A 15,828-nucleotide genomic window follows, 5' to 3' on the forward strand; every position below is an offset into this window, starting at 1 on the left:
ATTGTTATTTCTTCGAAAAATCTATTCAACTGGTTTTTTTGTCTGTTCTTATTTTATCTCTCTATTTTCCTCTTTAGAGACTTTTGTGGGAAAATAGAAAGAAATAGAGAAATCCGTTGCACACAAATCGTTTAAAGAAATTTCGAATGGGTCGTCATAATTGAAGAACGGGTTAAGATTAATGAAGTTCTTTTCTCACTTCGTGAATATCGCTGTTGTATCTTACGCTCGTATGCATAATTGAGATTAACGAATTCCGAAAAAAAACTCAATTTCGATAAAAAAATGTCCTTTTTTTATAACCATATAATTTCTCGGAATTTTCATCGTTTTTCAGCGGTTCTTTGAAACTTACTCAAAGTTCCAAGGATGTGCGAGCTAATCGTAATCTGAATTCGTATTTAGCTCCTCAAAATACGTAAAAAACATAGTCAATCATTTTTAGCAGTTTTTTGCAATTTACTCGAAGTTTTGAAAGTGTATTGGACAGCTTAACCTCGGAGTCGGATTCAGCCCGTTTCCACCCATCTTCTCAGTTTTTTCCCATTTGCTTGAGATTTTGAAGGTATTGTGACCAAAATTTTCCTATTTGTCACGAAATCAAATGCTTTCGCTCATACTGTTCTATAATTTGGGGAAAAGATGTTATTCCCGTAAGCGACAGTCACCGAAGTGACATAGTATGATTGGAGGAAAATGATAGTTTGTCGGCTTGGCATATAGCGAAATAGGCGAGTCCAAATTTGGTAAAAACAAAAAAAAAGAGAATAAATCAAACCTTGAATTACTCCGTCGTTTAATATTAAATCATAATCGGTGGAATTTAATAATATAAACTTTGGTTTTAAATGGTAATGGCACAGAAAATTTTTCCTAACCCGGGAAATATTCGCGAGCACTCTCATTCTCTCACTTACACGACGGGGAGCCTAAACACTCACGCAGAGATGTTATGAGCTCGTATATTCCATTCGGTGGAGCTACTCACTGGAGGAAAATATTTTAGCGAAATGTCTGTTCCGCAATTATCAAATGGATGTCACAATTATTATCGATAAAATTACCGAACTTTTCACGACACCCGAATAATCTCTCGGTTTCATTCAATCAACACGGCACTCATACAATTTTACACTCACTCGCGAATATTTTATACATTTAAACGCAGAAACGGAGAAAATAATTTTAAATAAATGAGAATGGAAGATCTCCGGATTCGGCTACGAAACTATCGTAACTTGTGTGGATTTTTCCGTGAGCTGCTTTGCTTTCCGCTACTAACACGTGACAAAACCGATGAAAAATTTCCGATGTTATTTTAAGGCGAAAGACTTTATTGCACGGATACCGAATTGAACGCTTTTTTAAATTTCGAATTGAATTCAAATATTGTACGGGAATATCAGCCGACCGACTTGAAGGCGAGAAAGAGAGAAGAGTCTCAATTATTGTAAGCCACACGTGTGTCCTGCTTAATGCTCATTAAAAATTTAACGAGCTCGTATACTCGCGGTACGCCACCGCCCCTCTTTTCTTCTTTTTCCGGTTCTCGCCATAAAAAAATAAAAAAAATATTTGGGACGCAATTAATTCAACTTCTTTAGAATTATCTTAATTCTCTCGCCAAAAATGGGGATCCTATGGGTAGCATCGTGGCCGGTACATTGAGCAGCGGCTCAAATTTCAAATCTGTGGGATGTGGAAAATTTCTACGTCACAGTATATTGGGCAAACTGACTTCGGATTCGGATTTAGCGCGTTTAACTATACACAGATCGTGCATAGGTCTAATCAAATGTACAAACGACTTTTTATTATTTTTGTGATACGATTGGGTGCAATTGATTTATAGTTCGTACAGTATCGAAGCTGCGTGAAAGGACGAAAATGCAAAAAAAAAAAACAATTGCTGTAATTTCCAATAACCATCGTTCGGAGTTGACAAACGAGTTCGAGTTCATACACTCCTAGCTACGACTATCTGTATCCACCTCATTGTACTGTCATCCCTCCCATTTAGTTGACAAACGTGAAAAAAGCATCGATTGAACCATAACAATGAGCGTTACTTTTAACAATGAGCATTGCTTTTACAACGAGTATTCATTTTACTGAGGCGAGAAATGGTTTTTCAGGCAACAAAGAAAAAGAAGAAAGCGGATTTCATCCCTTATCGGGATTCCGTTCTGACTTGGTTGCTCCGCGAAAATCTCGGTGGCAATTCCAAGACAGCGATGATCGCAGCTGTCAGCCCTGCTGATATAAACTACGACGAGACCCTCTCGACTCTTCGGTAATGAAAAATGCTACTAGCCAATACTTCTTTTCTTGAAAAAGATTCACTTAAAAAAAACCTTAAAATATAACTGAATTTTTGTGCCCTGTTATTATATTCTGATCGTATTCACTTTTATCGTACTGATATTATGATAGAACATTTTTTTTCAATCGTAGATACGCAGATAGAGCGAAACAAATTGTTTGCAAGGCAATCGTTAACGAGGACGCAAATGCCAAACTCATACGCGAACTCAAAGAGGAAATACAAAAGCTGCGAGAGTTGCTCAAGCAAGAGGGTATCGATGTTCAAGAAGGTAAGTTTCCTTTTTATTTGTCGTTGATTCTCCATCATTTTATCTACTCCAATATATGATACAAATCATCTGGAGCTGATTGTGTAATGAGAAAAATCCGAGAAGAGAATCCTAGAAATGAATGATATTGATCGCAATGAATGGTCGATCGAACAAACTTGAAAGAATAGATTTGTTTTTTTTTTCTTTTTAATTTATCACTCAAAAAGAAAAATTGTCAAGTATGCTTAAACCAAAAAGTAATTTACGCCTAATAATTTGTTTCGTATATCCGGAAAAGATGTTAACGCGTACTAAATAATAAATTAAAGAGTTAAAAAAGAAGGTGAGAAATGACTCTGAAAGAAACGATTGACAGAAATATTCGTACGAGTTCGTTGCCATTTACATTGTGATATTGTTTTCTTTCTCTGTCCCCGATCACGTTCTCCTCGACGTAGGGCCAGATGGCAAAGTCTGTTATGAAAAAAAAGAATCTAGTAAGTAAAAAGGCACAATCGAAGAGAATGCGATAAATTTATATGCTGTCAGATTTATCAAAAGACGCCTTCAGAACGTTACACGAGGAATTTTGATTTTTGAGTATTTTCTTAAACACACTTACAACTTGATTTTCATTTTTTTTTCAATCTATTATTATATTTGTTGAAACATGCTGGAGATAAATCTTTTTTATCGGCTTTATATCGCGTGGGTCGAAGCTTTCCTTGTACAAATTGTCACTAAAGTCAAGCTTAACTCATTCTATATACAAAACACCAGAATTTCCAACATACGACGCAACACGCGCGCGCGCGCGCGAACACACACACACACACACACACACACACACATTGATCTACGTGTTAGGTAAATTTGCATGGCAAAAAAAACGAACACGTAGGCCCTAAATTAAATAGCGTGCAACAGTGAGAAGCGAACAGCACTCAATTACTGGCTTTCGATGTAATTACCGATAACGCCTTTTGTCTTTTATCAATTATTGAATCCACATTTATTGAATAACTCCTTTAATCTTTTATTTTTTCATTGCTCTACAGGAGACGATCCAGTCATTATTAAATCGTCAAAACGCGAAGAAGACGATAAGGAATCACGACAGAGACTTCCCTCACATCCTACTTCGACCTTCGCCGAAAATGCTGTTGATCAGTTACAAGCTTCGGAAAAACTGATAGCCGGTAAATCATAATTATTTTGTTGAAGGATCTTTCAGTGGAAGTTTTATTACCGGACGTTTATAATATCGTTTTACATTGAAGCACGTTTTATGTGAACTCGTTTCGTTGTCGGAAAAATACATGATACATGATACATGATGTTAATACAGAATTGAATGAGACTTGGGAGGAAAAGCTCAAACGTACCGAGTTGATTCGTCTTCAACGCGAAGCAGTCTTCGCTGAAATGGGGGTTGCGGTCAAAGAAGATGGGGTAACCGTTGGTGTATTCTCACCGAAGAAAACTCCTCATCTCGTTAATCTCAATGAGGATCCGTTGATGTCCGAGTGTTTGATTTATTACATAAAAGATGGTTTCACAAGAATTGGCTCTGCTGAGGCGAATATTCCTCAAGATATTCAGCTCTGTGGTCCTTACATCTTGAGCGAACATTGCGTCTTCGAAAATCACGAAGGCGTGATAACTCTCATGCCGAGGAAAGGGGCCCTTATTTATGTTAACGGCCGTGAGATTTCTGAACCGATTATTCTTAAAACTGGTTCAAGAGTTATTCTTGGGAAAAATCATGTTTTTAGATTTAATCATCCTGATCAGGGTAAGTTGAGTTAAAAGTGGAAACATTAATGAAATAATTTGTTCGGAAAATTAGAAAGTTAACAAACTTTCAAGTTTCAAACTTCATTCGAATTCGCATTTATCAACTTCGTTTCTTATTCTTTTACCATCCAACAGTTCGTGAACGCAGAGAGAAAACTTCACCGGCTGAAACTCCAGCGAATGGCGAGACTGTTGATTGGAATTTCGCACAGATTGAATTGCTGGAGAAACAGGGTATCGATCTTAAAGCCGAAATGGAAAAACGTTTGTTGAATCTCGAGGAACAATTCCGAAAAGAAAAAGAAGAGGCTGATCTACTGTTTGAGGAACAACGGAAGGTCAGTCTACTTTCATTTTTATTCGACCCAAACCCCTGTTTCAAATTTGCATAATCAAGTACGGAAATCAATTCATCGATAAAGGAAAATCAGTTCTTTGACATTTTCGCGATATAATTTGGATTTCAAATGGGAAAGCTTGCGCGATATTGCTTACTTTAAAAAACTCCCAAGTTTGCACTTTACATGTAAATTTCGTGGGATGGCTACAAATTTCCCAATTTCACACCCTATCAAAAAGAAGGAAGCTTCTCCATACATTACTTTTCAACTCCAAAATTTCTTCACTTTACTTTTCTGTTTTTTTTTTATTTTTTTATTTTTTTTATTTGTTTCGAAAGAATTATGAGGCGAGAATAGACGCCCTCCAAAAACAAGTCGAAGAACAGAGCATGACCATGTCAATGTACAGCAGCTATACGCCTGAAGATTTCAACAATATCGAGGAAGATATATTCGGTGAGTGCTTGTACTTTGTTCACGATTGGTGTATACAAAGCTTACGTCGTTGAAAATTGACAAGAAGCGTTTGAACTGTCTTATTATTTGATTTTTCCAGTAACTATGAAATTATTGCCGTTTGATTTGATTTACCGGTTTTTCGTTCACGCTTCACAATTTCCGAGCACTTTTGCATAACGATCGAAACAGGTCTTGCTGATAATAAATTTCGTCGCATTTCAACATCGTCGACATTTATTCGTTTTTGCAATTAACACAATTATACAGCACACGCATTTTCACTTGAGAATGTTCAAAAACTAAAGATTTTGTATGTCAAAAAAAGATTGATGAAAAGAAAAAAAAAACATACAAAATTGCTTTCGCCTATTTCGCCCTCTGACTGTTTTGCCTGGTGATGGCTTGCATTTCAGTCAACCCATTGTTTGACGCAGAGAGCAACTGGAGCGAGCGAGAATTCCAGCTGGCAGCGTGGGCATTTAGGAAATGGAAGTATCATCAGTTCACCAGTTTAAGAGACGATCTTTGGGGAAACGCTATATTTCTCAAGGAAGCCAATGCCATTTCTGTTGAACTCAAAAAGAAGGTAAACTTTGTCGTTCGTTTCTCCATCGTGAAGGGTGCACGCAGTTTGAAAACGTTCCAAAAATCAAAGAGGTGGCTTTTTCGACGGGAAATCAAATATTAGGCTGAATGAAAAACTATTCTCGTTCTTTAGTCATTAATTTTATAAAGAATTTTTTGTGTCCGAAACATATGGGAAAAATTGGAAATTTCGCTGTTTTGTGTTTCAGGTGCAATTCCAGTTCACGCTTCTCACCGACACTCTCTACTCGCCATTACCCGCTGACCTTTTGCCGGTGATGGACGATGAGGAGGAAGAAGATCGTCCTTTCCCACGCACAATCGTAGCAGTGGAGGTCCAAGATACGAAAAATGGTGCCACTCATTACTGGACATTGGACAAATTACGGTCAGTGAATTTGCAATTGAAGGAATACGTAAAAACACCAAAATAAATCATTCGTTCGCATTTTCTTTTGTAAGTAAATGAGAGTTTTTACGATCGCGTTTTTTGATCGTGTCTTATGGTCAATCTCAAAGGCAAAAGACATGAATTGATAAAAAAATCATTTTATTTCATTAAGTTTATTAAATCGGGACGAAATTCGACATGAAGTCATGAAACAAGGCTCAAAGATCGAGCTATTGGTTTTATGCGAATGAGTCAGTAGCGTTGTGACCCGTTTCTACGTCCGAATAATTTTTCTTGACGAACGAATTTCTTCGAGGAAGTTTTTTTACCTTGTTGGCGAAAAAGAGGTAACTTTCCTTTCACATTTCTTCCTCATATATTTTTGAAGATAAGGAGATGCGAAAGGTAGAATTTATTTATTTGTTTATTTGGCTCATTATAAAAGATCCGTTGGCTGAAGATGGTATTCTTGTTTTGTAAAAATGAATCTAACTTTAAAGCTCACATCGGCTAGGGTTGCCAGATTTGAATGGATTTGGAGAGAAAATGGAAAATAAAACTAAAGGGAATTTGATTGAACCAATGCGTCTGGCAATCGGTTTTGAAATTTGAAACGATAAAAAAAGATCAAATTAAAAATTTGATTGTGATTTGAGTGAAACAAAGAGTGCGTGATAAAAATGAATTTATAAAACATGCATTATCGGACGAAATTGACACATGAAAGATCACGCCGCGAATCAAGTTTGTATTCAACAAGGTAGAAAGCTATCGACAGTTTTTGGCTCCAAAACAAATGAAGCTTGAGCGACTAACGAACCTAAGTGAATCTCGTTTCAATAGACAACGCTTGGAGCTAATGCGTCACATATACAATGAAGACTTGAGTGCCAGCAGTCCGGAGGCGAAAGAGGATATTTTCCAATGCCTTCCGGTTTATCAGCATAATCAGAGGTTCTCGCTAGCAAACCTTTTGCCTTCGAGGTTGGTGCTCGGTCACGCACTGAAATTATAAAAAATGAAAATTTCATTGAAACAGAAAAGAGAAAGATCATCTTTTGGCGATAACATTTGCTTCGATTTTTCAATTTCGAACTTTAATATTTTTTCCCGACTTAACATAGTTGAGTGCACGCTGCTACAAAACAGACGCGAAACGTCAATACATCTTGATCAAAGAATTTATTTTTTGGAATATCATTTGTTATCGAAGAAATGAATAATATTAGGGTTCGAGATTTGCGATAAAAGAAACGTTAGGACGATTCGATTCATACACGCTGCACAGTCACGTTGAGTATTGGACCAGAAAATTTTTTTGTTTTCTTTATTCCGGACTCACAATCCCGGAATTTGCGATCGCACGGCCTGTGTGCTTTTCTCTGCTTTCGCTTGTCCGAAGCTTGAGGCTCGCGAGAACACATATGGCTAACTGAATGAACAAACAATGAGACTATATAAGTGCTCCTCCAAGACACAGAGTTTATGCTTACTTTTCGTCACTTCCTTCTTGATACGTCTATTATAACAAATTTTGTCCCCTTCAACAAGTTCTCTCTAATTTTCATTAATAGAAATCACATAAAGGTAACATTGTTTTTTACAAATACAGGCAACGACTGGAACTCATGCGCGAAATGTATCACAATGAAGCTGAACTGTCGCCCACTTCACCGGATTACAATATTGAAAGTATCACCGGTGGTGATCCCTTTTACGACAGATTCCCATGGTTCCGCATGGTTGGGAGGTGAGAAAAATTTATTTTTACGCTGATACATCGATCATTTCATTTTTCAATCCATTTCAATCCTATTCGTTCACATATTTATTTTTTAAAGTGTTTCAAAATGAATATTCGTGCAGCAAAAAATAGTGACCGGGACTGGTTGACCAACTTTTTAAACTATTGCTTGTAAACAAGGAACTAAAGACAATTAAAAAAATTAAATGATTTTTTTGAATAGAAGCAATCTTCCACATCAAAGTGTAGTAAATTAATTCAGTTTATTGCTTTCTCATAGAGGAGGCTATGTGATGATGAAATTTTTTTTTTACAGTTTTCAATGTCAATGTGCTTAAAATGTCCCAAAACATCAAAAAATTATATCTAGAAAAAATGTCTGAATGCGCGCGCGCGCGCGTGTGTGTGTGTGTGCGTGCGCGCGTGTGTGCGTGCATGCGTGCGTGCGTGTGCGTGTGTGTGGGTTAGGGCACTGCAAAATTAAAACGCTTATAACTCGGAAACGGTTTGAGATACAAGGCTACCGCTTTGCACAGATGTTAATCTATACAAGCTCTTTATTCTCTGATAATTTTGTAAGAATTTATAAACAAATTACGAATTCTACGACGTTTTGAAATTTTCATAAAAAGGGTGTCGACGCTCTAACTTTTGAAAATTTTAAGATTAATTAATAATTTTGATTTTATAAATAGACTATCATAATAGGAAGGTTGGTATTGAATTTGGGGAATATTGGTTGAGCGGTTTAAATTTTATGATTTTTTGAATTTTACGAAAATATGAGTTTTTCAAAAAATCGTCTAACCGCTTCAATTTTTGGACTTTCTCTATACTTTCCAGCAAAGTTGTCAGAATTATTTAATTTCAATGTAAATAGAAAAACGATGAAAATTGATGAAAGTTGCAAACTGTTTTTTCTGATGGCTCGTCATTTAGTTTTTTTTTTATGAATTTAAACAAAGAGATAAATTAAAGTTCGTAAAAGAAGGTAGAGAAAATACATTATTTCTTTGTATACAAATCAATGCTGAAAATTAAAATTTGCAAATTGCTTCCTCAAGATGGTCAAGATGCACGGTCCTCAAGATGCACGATGCTCAAAGCTTCCTCTATGAGGAAGCCAAAATGAAATATATAGCACCTCATAGAGTAAGCTTTGAGCATCGTGCATCTTGAACACTGTGCATCTTGACCATCTTGAGGAAGCAATTTGCAAATTTTTATTTGCAGCATTTTTTATTTTATTATTTGTACACACATAGAAACACTCGATTTATATATTATTGGGATTTGACATGGAGGCGTGGTCTAAATTTAATATGGCGCAGACGGGGGTGCAATCGCCGTGTTAAGTCCGTGTGTGGTATAGGCTCATCGTGTAAATATAGCATTAGTAATAAATATTCAGGATAGATATTGCTAGTTTTAACAATAAGTGATATGTTGGGCCGGATCATCGTCCGATCCAACTTCTAGTCATCGAAACTTCTTTTTTCTTTTTTTTCTCTGTTTGTTATTTTTTTTCGCGAGGTGTAAACGCAACTACTTACATTTTTTGTTTAATTTTGCGTAAACACATTTTTTGAAGTTAATTGATATGTATTAATGAGCAATGCACCCCGGTTATAGTTTGAAAATTTAACACCAGATGTCTCACAAATTTTGTCAGATCTCAATCACATGTTTGGCACAGAAAATTTACGCGCAGTTACGCCTTATGATTTTTTACATTCTGCTCGTGTGCCCACGTTAAAAAAACTGAGACATACATAGAAGCACATTTTTTACGGCCTCTCTGAGGACAAATTTTTTGCCACTAAAACTACCGGTTGGCGGTGCAATGATTACGGAACGGCAACTATCTCTCTCGCCCCCATGGCAAAACGAAATAAACTGCTCGAGCTGAATGTAAAAGGTCGAGGATCAAACCTCACTTTTAGAGTTTTTGGTAATTATGCAGAAGTGGGGCACCACCCTAATTTTAGGGGATGTTTTTTTTTACTATGAACGTCTTTAGTATGTCACTATTAGTAAATTTGAACCGGGGGAGGCTGATATTTTTTTATTATTTCCATAAGTTATGGGGAGTTTGAGAAAACACATGATGAAGTCGGACATTTTCGTCCCTTTTGAAGGGGGGGTTCTCATGGATTTTGGGGTGTTAACAATTCCGAAAATTCTTCCAAAGATATGTTCCAGACCAACCCAACAATTTGTACGTGTCCAACGTTTCCGCATACACATCCAATGATTTCGCAATCCAACCATCCGCACTTGTCCAAAGTTTGTATTGTGTGTGTCTGGGGGGGGGGGGGGGGGGCTTGTCTCTTAAATGCAAACCTTTGTGCCAAACCCTGAATATTTGTGACACGGTAATTTAGCGCGTTATGCGTCGAAAGGGCTTTTTCTGCACGTTTATGCAGCGCGCCAACGCTGTGATTCTATCATTGCTGTTTTAACATACGACACGCTGTAGCAGCGTGTCAACGCGGTGATTATATCGTTGCTGCTAGCGTACAACACGCTGTAATAGTGTGTCGAAACCCCTTTTTCATTGGTGTTCTGGCCGGGATTTGAACCCGGGACCCGTGGTATGAAAGTCTGAGATCCAATCCATCGGACCACCTGCTTTTCTTCGTGTATAGTGGTGTTATTTGCGCCACAAAAAGCATCGGTCGAATCACGTTACCGCGTCGACGCGTCATCTCGGTGTGTCACTTGCTAGAAAACTCATCGGTAAAATCATCGCTATATTGTAACGCGATTATACACCAGAAGCATCGGTCGAATCACTGCGTCGACGCGCTGTCTCAGCGTGCGCCGCGCTAGAAAACGCATCGGTCGATTCACCGTGTTAACGCAGTATTGTAGCGCATTAAAAAATTTTGAGCATTTATTTGAATCAGCGTATCAACACGCTATCGCAGCATATTGACGCGCCTTGAGTATATAGTCAGGGCTTCAACACGCTAGCTAGCGATCTCAAAAAGCCTTTTTAATGAGCTAGTCCAGCCCGTCACAAATAGTCAGGGAAATTTCTGCCATTTAACATTATAGCTTATTAATTTTTTTTATGGTGTTGGAGGTTCCCGCCATAATATTGCATGTTTCATCATTACTGATCCATAAAATGCATTATAAAAAAAATTAGAGTCGTTTTAAGGTGGTGCCTCACTTCTGAATAACTACCAGCAAAACTGTTACAGAAATTGTGAGCCACTGCTTATTGGATAATGACAGTTAAAATCGCTCTTGCAAAGTATGCAAATTAGTATCTGGTATCACGGATTAACTATAACACAAAATTCATATACCGGGCGAAATGGTACATTGGTTTTACGGTTTTCTAGAAGGTTAAAATACTTGGTTTGAAGATCCCGCCCTAATCTAAATTTAAACTTAGATTAATGTTGGAGAAAACGGCCGGAAGCTGTACGGAAAGTGAGAAATATCACCTGTTCCCCCAGTGTACTGCTTAGGGTGCGTCATTTGAGGGCAACTTTTTTTTTATCCATCGTGTTCGAAAGTCCTTAGTTAATATCCAAAATTAAAATAAAAAAAATTAATTTAATTAATCAATCGGAATTGAATGTTTCCTATTTGATTAGTATTGAAAAAACTGTTGTTCTCTTTATTATTGGTAATGTTCTGCTAATTTTCATGTAAAAATATTCTACAAATAAATATTCTACAATAAAGTCCATTAAACCATGTCCGTAAATTCAATATTACTCTCGGCATCATTACTAAAAGTGAATTTTATATGAAAATTTATACTTAAACGGTTGTAATGCTTAGATTATTAAATATACTATAACGAAGCAGCCTTATCCCCTAGCACAGTTTCTCGTCTCACGAAAATCTGTCAGGAAGCGATGGATGAAGCGCTATCGAGTCAGCGAGGCATCACCATATGCCTATAAGGCTCCCAACTTTTCCTTCCTCCTCCTCCTCCTCCTCCTCCTCCTCCTCCTCCTTATTCCTATCAAAATTGTGTATAAATAAAGAAATAATGGAGTATTACCCCTCGTTTATATGAGATTTAGCACGTCAACCATCAAAACATTACATTCTGCCCGGTCAAAAGTTGCACTCGGTGCTCTTTATCCGCTCCTAGCAAAATCCGTCGGTCAGTGCACGAACCTGCACACTGATACCTCTCCTATGTGAGGAGAAGGGGATCTAAAAAATCTTAATTTCCAATATTTGGAAAGTTGACCATCTTCCGAATATCGAACCGTTTCAATACAGAAAAAATAAAAATGGCAACTTGTAGATAAACAAATTTGCTACAAAAATAGTCTTATGAGCTGAGACTGTACATTAGAGTGAATAAAAAATTAGTTTTTTTTTCTCTTCAAAGAACATCTTTCAATAGTTCCAGTATCATGAAAAAAAATTTTTTTCATCATAGGAATCGCATAAATCACGTTATCATGTGTCACTATCATTTTTTTCATCTGATAAATTTCCCACAAATGGCGGCCACTTGAACTTTACGAGTGAGGGGAAATCGACCAATCTTGAGTAAAGATATACGGCTCGTCTTGATTCGCTCCGCCTACAAAATTTTCTTTTTAATACTTGGCGTTAAGACGCTGCCGTGTCTCTAGATATGATGCCTGTTAAAATGTCAGCCCTTTAAAATATTTTTTTGAGGTCTCTCATCGTCATTCTCTGTTTCCCATTTAAATAAGCCACATCATTTGCGACTTTTTAATTTTGCAACTCGCGTGTAGAGGCATTCTTTAGCTTCAAATTGAGGTTTTTATTTTGCAAAATATTCGTTTATATTGCTCCCGTAGAAGATCTCCTGGAGCCCCTCGAAAAAAAGACATCCGGCCGTGAGCACGATAACTCGGGTTTGGATTATCTGAAACGAAAAAACTAAAAAGATTCTTTTAGGGAATAGATGAATGCAGCTAATGACCGAAGGAATAGTTGAAATTTTCATTTTTGAGAGAATGGTGGCTTTGGAAAGTGGAGACTTCGATTTTTTACTTTTTTTCATGTTTAATCGTTACAAAAATATAGAAATAATTATCGGAAGTCTTGTTCCTTCGATCATTACCTGAAAAATATATTTAAGAAGATTGTGTCCAAATTTCAGACCGATCGATTCAGCTGTTTTCCCGAAATCGTGCTCACCGACCCCAAAAACACCGTTTTGAGAAAAACGCGTTTGAAGTTTCAATATTGGTTCACACATCTTTGAAAGTTTTTTCTGTCAACTTACATGGACTCATCTGATCTAGGGCCATATGATGAATCTTTCTCGTTATCAGTAGTGTCCAAAACCCCTAATTGTTGACGTTTGCGAGCTATTCTTCTCTCGTGCACTTTCAACTCGGACATTCTGATGCGCTCCGCATCCTCTTTTTCGATGTAAATATGGGCATTGAGCCCAATTGACAATCCGAATGCTAAATTTTAATCCCAAGGACACGATAGACCCTCGGCATTATTGTTTTTTTTCTGACACAACGAAATGGGTCAACTCAGGTTTCGCGCACCAAAACAAGAGCTGCTGCTCTCCTCTCTCGAGCACTCGCTTTGTTGTCGTGCTCCGGGCGTCCTTACGAATATGCGTGTATTTCCAAGAATATTTGCTAGATCGATGTAAAATTTTGAGGAAGTATCCTCGTATAAAAAAAATTCGATTTTTTGAAACTTTTTTTATGTACACCTGTATTTTCAAAAATATTTGCCCGATTGATTTGAAATTTTCAGGGCATATAGTACATTCCGAAAATGCATTTAAAAAATTCGATTTTTTGAAATTTCAAATTGTCCCTTAATCCCTTCAATGCCTTAATAACTTTCGTATAAAATGCCGTCATAGAACACCTGGTGGTTCAGGAATTGCATCTTATTGCGAATTATTCATAAAAAATTATTCGGCATTGCGTTCGATGATCTTTTGACAAATAAGTTCTCAAAACAATTCTTTGATCTGCATATGAATGCTTTCTCAGATATAAAAATTCATATCAATACACCGATACATCGATCTCTCTTCAATTGATGATAACAACAAAGTCCGTTGAGCTCCGTATTTAAACAGCAAATACATGTTCTTGAGGTTGCTTCCTGGATACATCTCTTTCATTATTCTTGACAAGCTGACATAAGCCTACGAAACAACATTTTTGTTTCATTGGCACTGAAAACAGGCTATTATTGAGCAATGGATCCCATAAAAGACAGACCACCCATGCATGTGTTAACCAACACCGCATCAATGTTGGCCTACTTGTTTCACACTGTTATTTAGCAACAAAACGGTCTATCAGAAAATTTTAGCGATAATTGAAAAAAATACAATGCCCATTGATATTTCAATATATAAACTTTCATGTAGAGAACTATTGTATTAATTGGAGAAATATTCGAGGTAGCAGGGGATAGATAACGCCGACGTAAATATTTGCTTCAGTATGCAAATTTACGAAATTTTTTTACTGTTTCTAAACGACGTATCGCTCCGACGCATTGAGACACATGAATAAGTGAGAGGTTACCATGAACGTAATATCAACCGAGCAAATGTTTACATTCCGTAGTTTGGATGTTTTTGTTTATTAGTCAGCTTGCTCTATTGGCCAACTGGCTCCGGTCTTCCCTACTATCTATTTTATTTTAAGATAAATTTAATTTTTTATTAATTTTTATTCAATTAATTAATATATTATATAATTAAAATATATAATTATACAATATATCTTAATTATAATATAATTAATTATATATAATTATAATATATAAGATATAATATATCTTAATTATAATTAATATAATTAAGATAAATTTAAGATGAAGATAAAAATTTAAGATAAAGAATATAATTATTTGTGAAAGCGTAAAAAAACCTGGACTGTGTTTTATCGGATTACACGAAGAAGTTGAATTTTGCATTTGCTATTGACTTCTGTTTCTATTTCGACTAAAGCTATTGAATTGAATGTTAGAAAAATCTAAGACACTCCTCGAAAACACATTCTTTTGCCTCATTATTTTTCTACGAATTTTACGCAAAAAACGTTTTTTTTTCACGCGGAAAAAAATATTAAAAATAATATATTATTTTGAATAAAAAAACGGCAGAACCTATTAATAAACACTCATTAATTGCATTTAAAGGTCCTTCGTGTATCTAAGCAACCTGATGTATCCGGTACCACTGATTCACAAAGTTGCTATTGTCAACGAGAAGGGCGACGTCAAAGGTTATCTTAGAGTGGCAGTACAAGCCGTTGTCGGTAGGGGTTTCAACAATACTTTTAACTATAGTCGATGCAAAAGCATAGTTGATCGAATGATCACAAAAGTTTTGGACTGAAAATAAGACACAAAGGCCATAGAACAATAAGCATAGCCAATCGGCACCAAAAAGGTATCTAGATTATCCTGCTAGGGGATGTTGGTACTAATGTGATATTATGATCCTGCAAGTTTCAAATCTCTATCAACTTGGGATTTTTAATAAATCGAGAGAATTTAAAAAATTGAAAAAAAAAAACATTTTCTGAACAACAGCTCAATCGATTTTAATAGAAATTGGACACGTGGAAGAGGCATATAGAAACTATACATAGGAAAAAAATCTGACAATCTTCACAATAACCATTAGAAAACGGACATTTTTTTCCAAAATTGTTCTTTTTCTTTATGATAGTTATCTGAAACAATTTTGAAACTATTTTTTTTTAAGTCTTTTCTGATGTAACGTTGTCCCTGAAATCTGCAAATTGATCGGAAAGTTACGCTTTATTGAAAAACAATGAAAACTGATTTTGAACACTTAAAGTCAATGTATTTCAATATTTTAAATATATGAAAATCGAAATGAAGCTTACTTGCATATAATTTAATATCTGGTCACAATCGCCTTCCTCAATTGAATATTGTAAATACTTTTGTAAAAACGTATTT

At 36.2% G+C, this 15,828-nt stretch overlaps 1 protein-coding gene across 18 annotated transcripts in view; it reads left to right on the forward strand.

Annotated features, from left to right (window-relative positions):
- Nucleotides 1-15,828, forward strand: part of unc-104 (kinesin family member unc-104) — a 39,506-nt gene that overhangs the window by 10,948 nt on the left and 12,730 nt on the right. For 11 of the 18 annotated variants that reach the window (XM_043423255.1, XM_043423258.1, XM_043423260.1 and 8 more), the window contains 12 exons: nucleotides 2,136-2,293; nucleotides 2,455-2,594; nucleotides 3,035-3,073; nucleotides 3,635-3,775; nucleotides 3,925-4,371; nucleotides 4,509-4,711; nucleotides 5,053-5,170; nucleotides 5,587-5,759; nucleotides 5,968-6,146; nucleotides 6,993-7,133; nucleotides 7,762-7,899; nucleotides 15,037-15,155. In XM_043423255.1, coding sequence (XP_043279190.1) covers nucleotides 2,136-2,293; nucleotides 2,455-2,594; nucleotides 3,035-3,073; nucleotides 3,635-3,775; nucleotides 3,925-4,371; nucleotides 4,509-4,711; nucleotides 5,053-5,170; nucleotides 5,587-5,759; nucleotides 5,968-6,146; nucleotides 6,993-7,133; nucleotides 7,762-7,899; nucleotides 15,037-15,155 — 1,996 coding nt within the window. The remainder of the gene's footprint in view (nucleotides 1-2,135; nucleotides 2,294-2,454; nucleotides 2,595-3,034; nucleotides 3,074-3,634; nucleotides 3,776-3,924; nucleotides 4,372-4,508; nucleotides 4,712-5,052; nucleotides 5,171-5,586; nucleotides 5,760-5,967; nucleotides 6,147-6,992; nucleotides 7,134-7,761; nucleotides 7,900-15,036; nucleotides 15,156-15,828) is intronic. The other 7 variants (XM_043423269.1, XM_043423268.1, XM_043423274.1 and 4 more) reach the window with 4 other exon arrangements.

The sequence above is a fragment of the Venturia canescens genome, chromosome 7 (assembly GCF_019457755.1).
Source record: "Venturia canescens isolate UGA chromosome 7, ASM1945775v1, whole genome shotgun sequence".
In the NCBI taxonomy this organism is placed as follows: Eukaryota; Metazoa; Arthropoda; class Insecta; order Hymenoptera; family Ichneumonidae; genus Venturia; species Venturia canescens.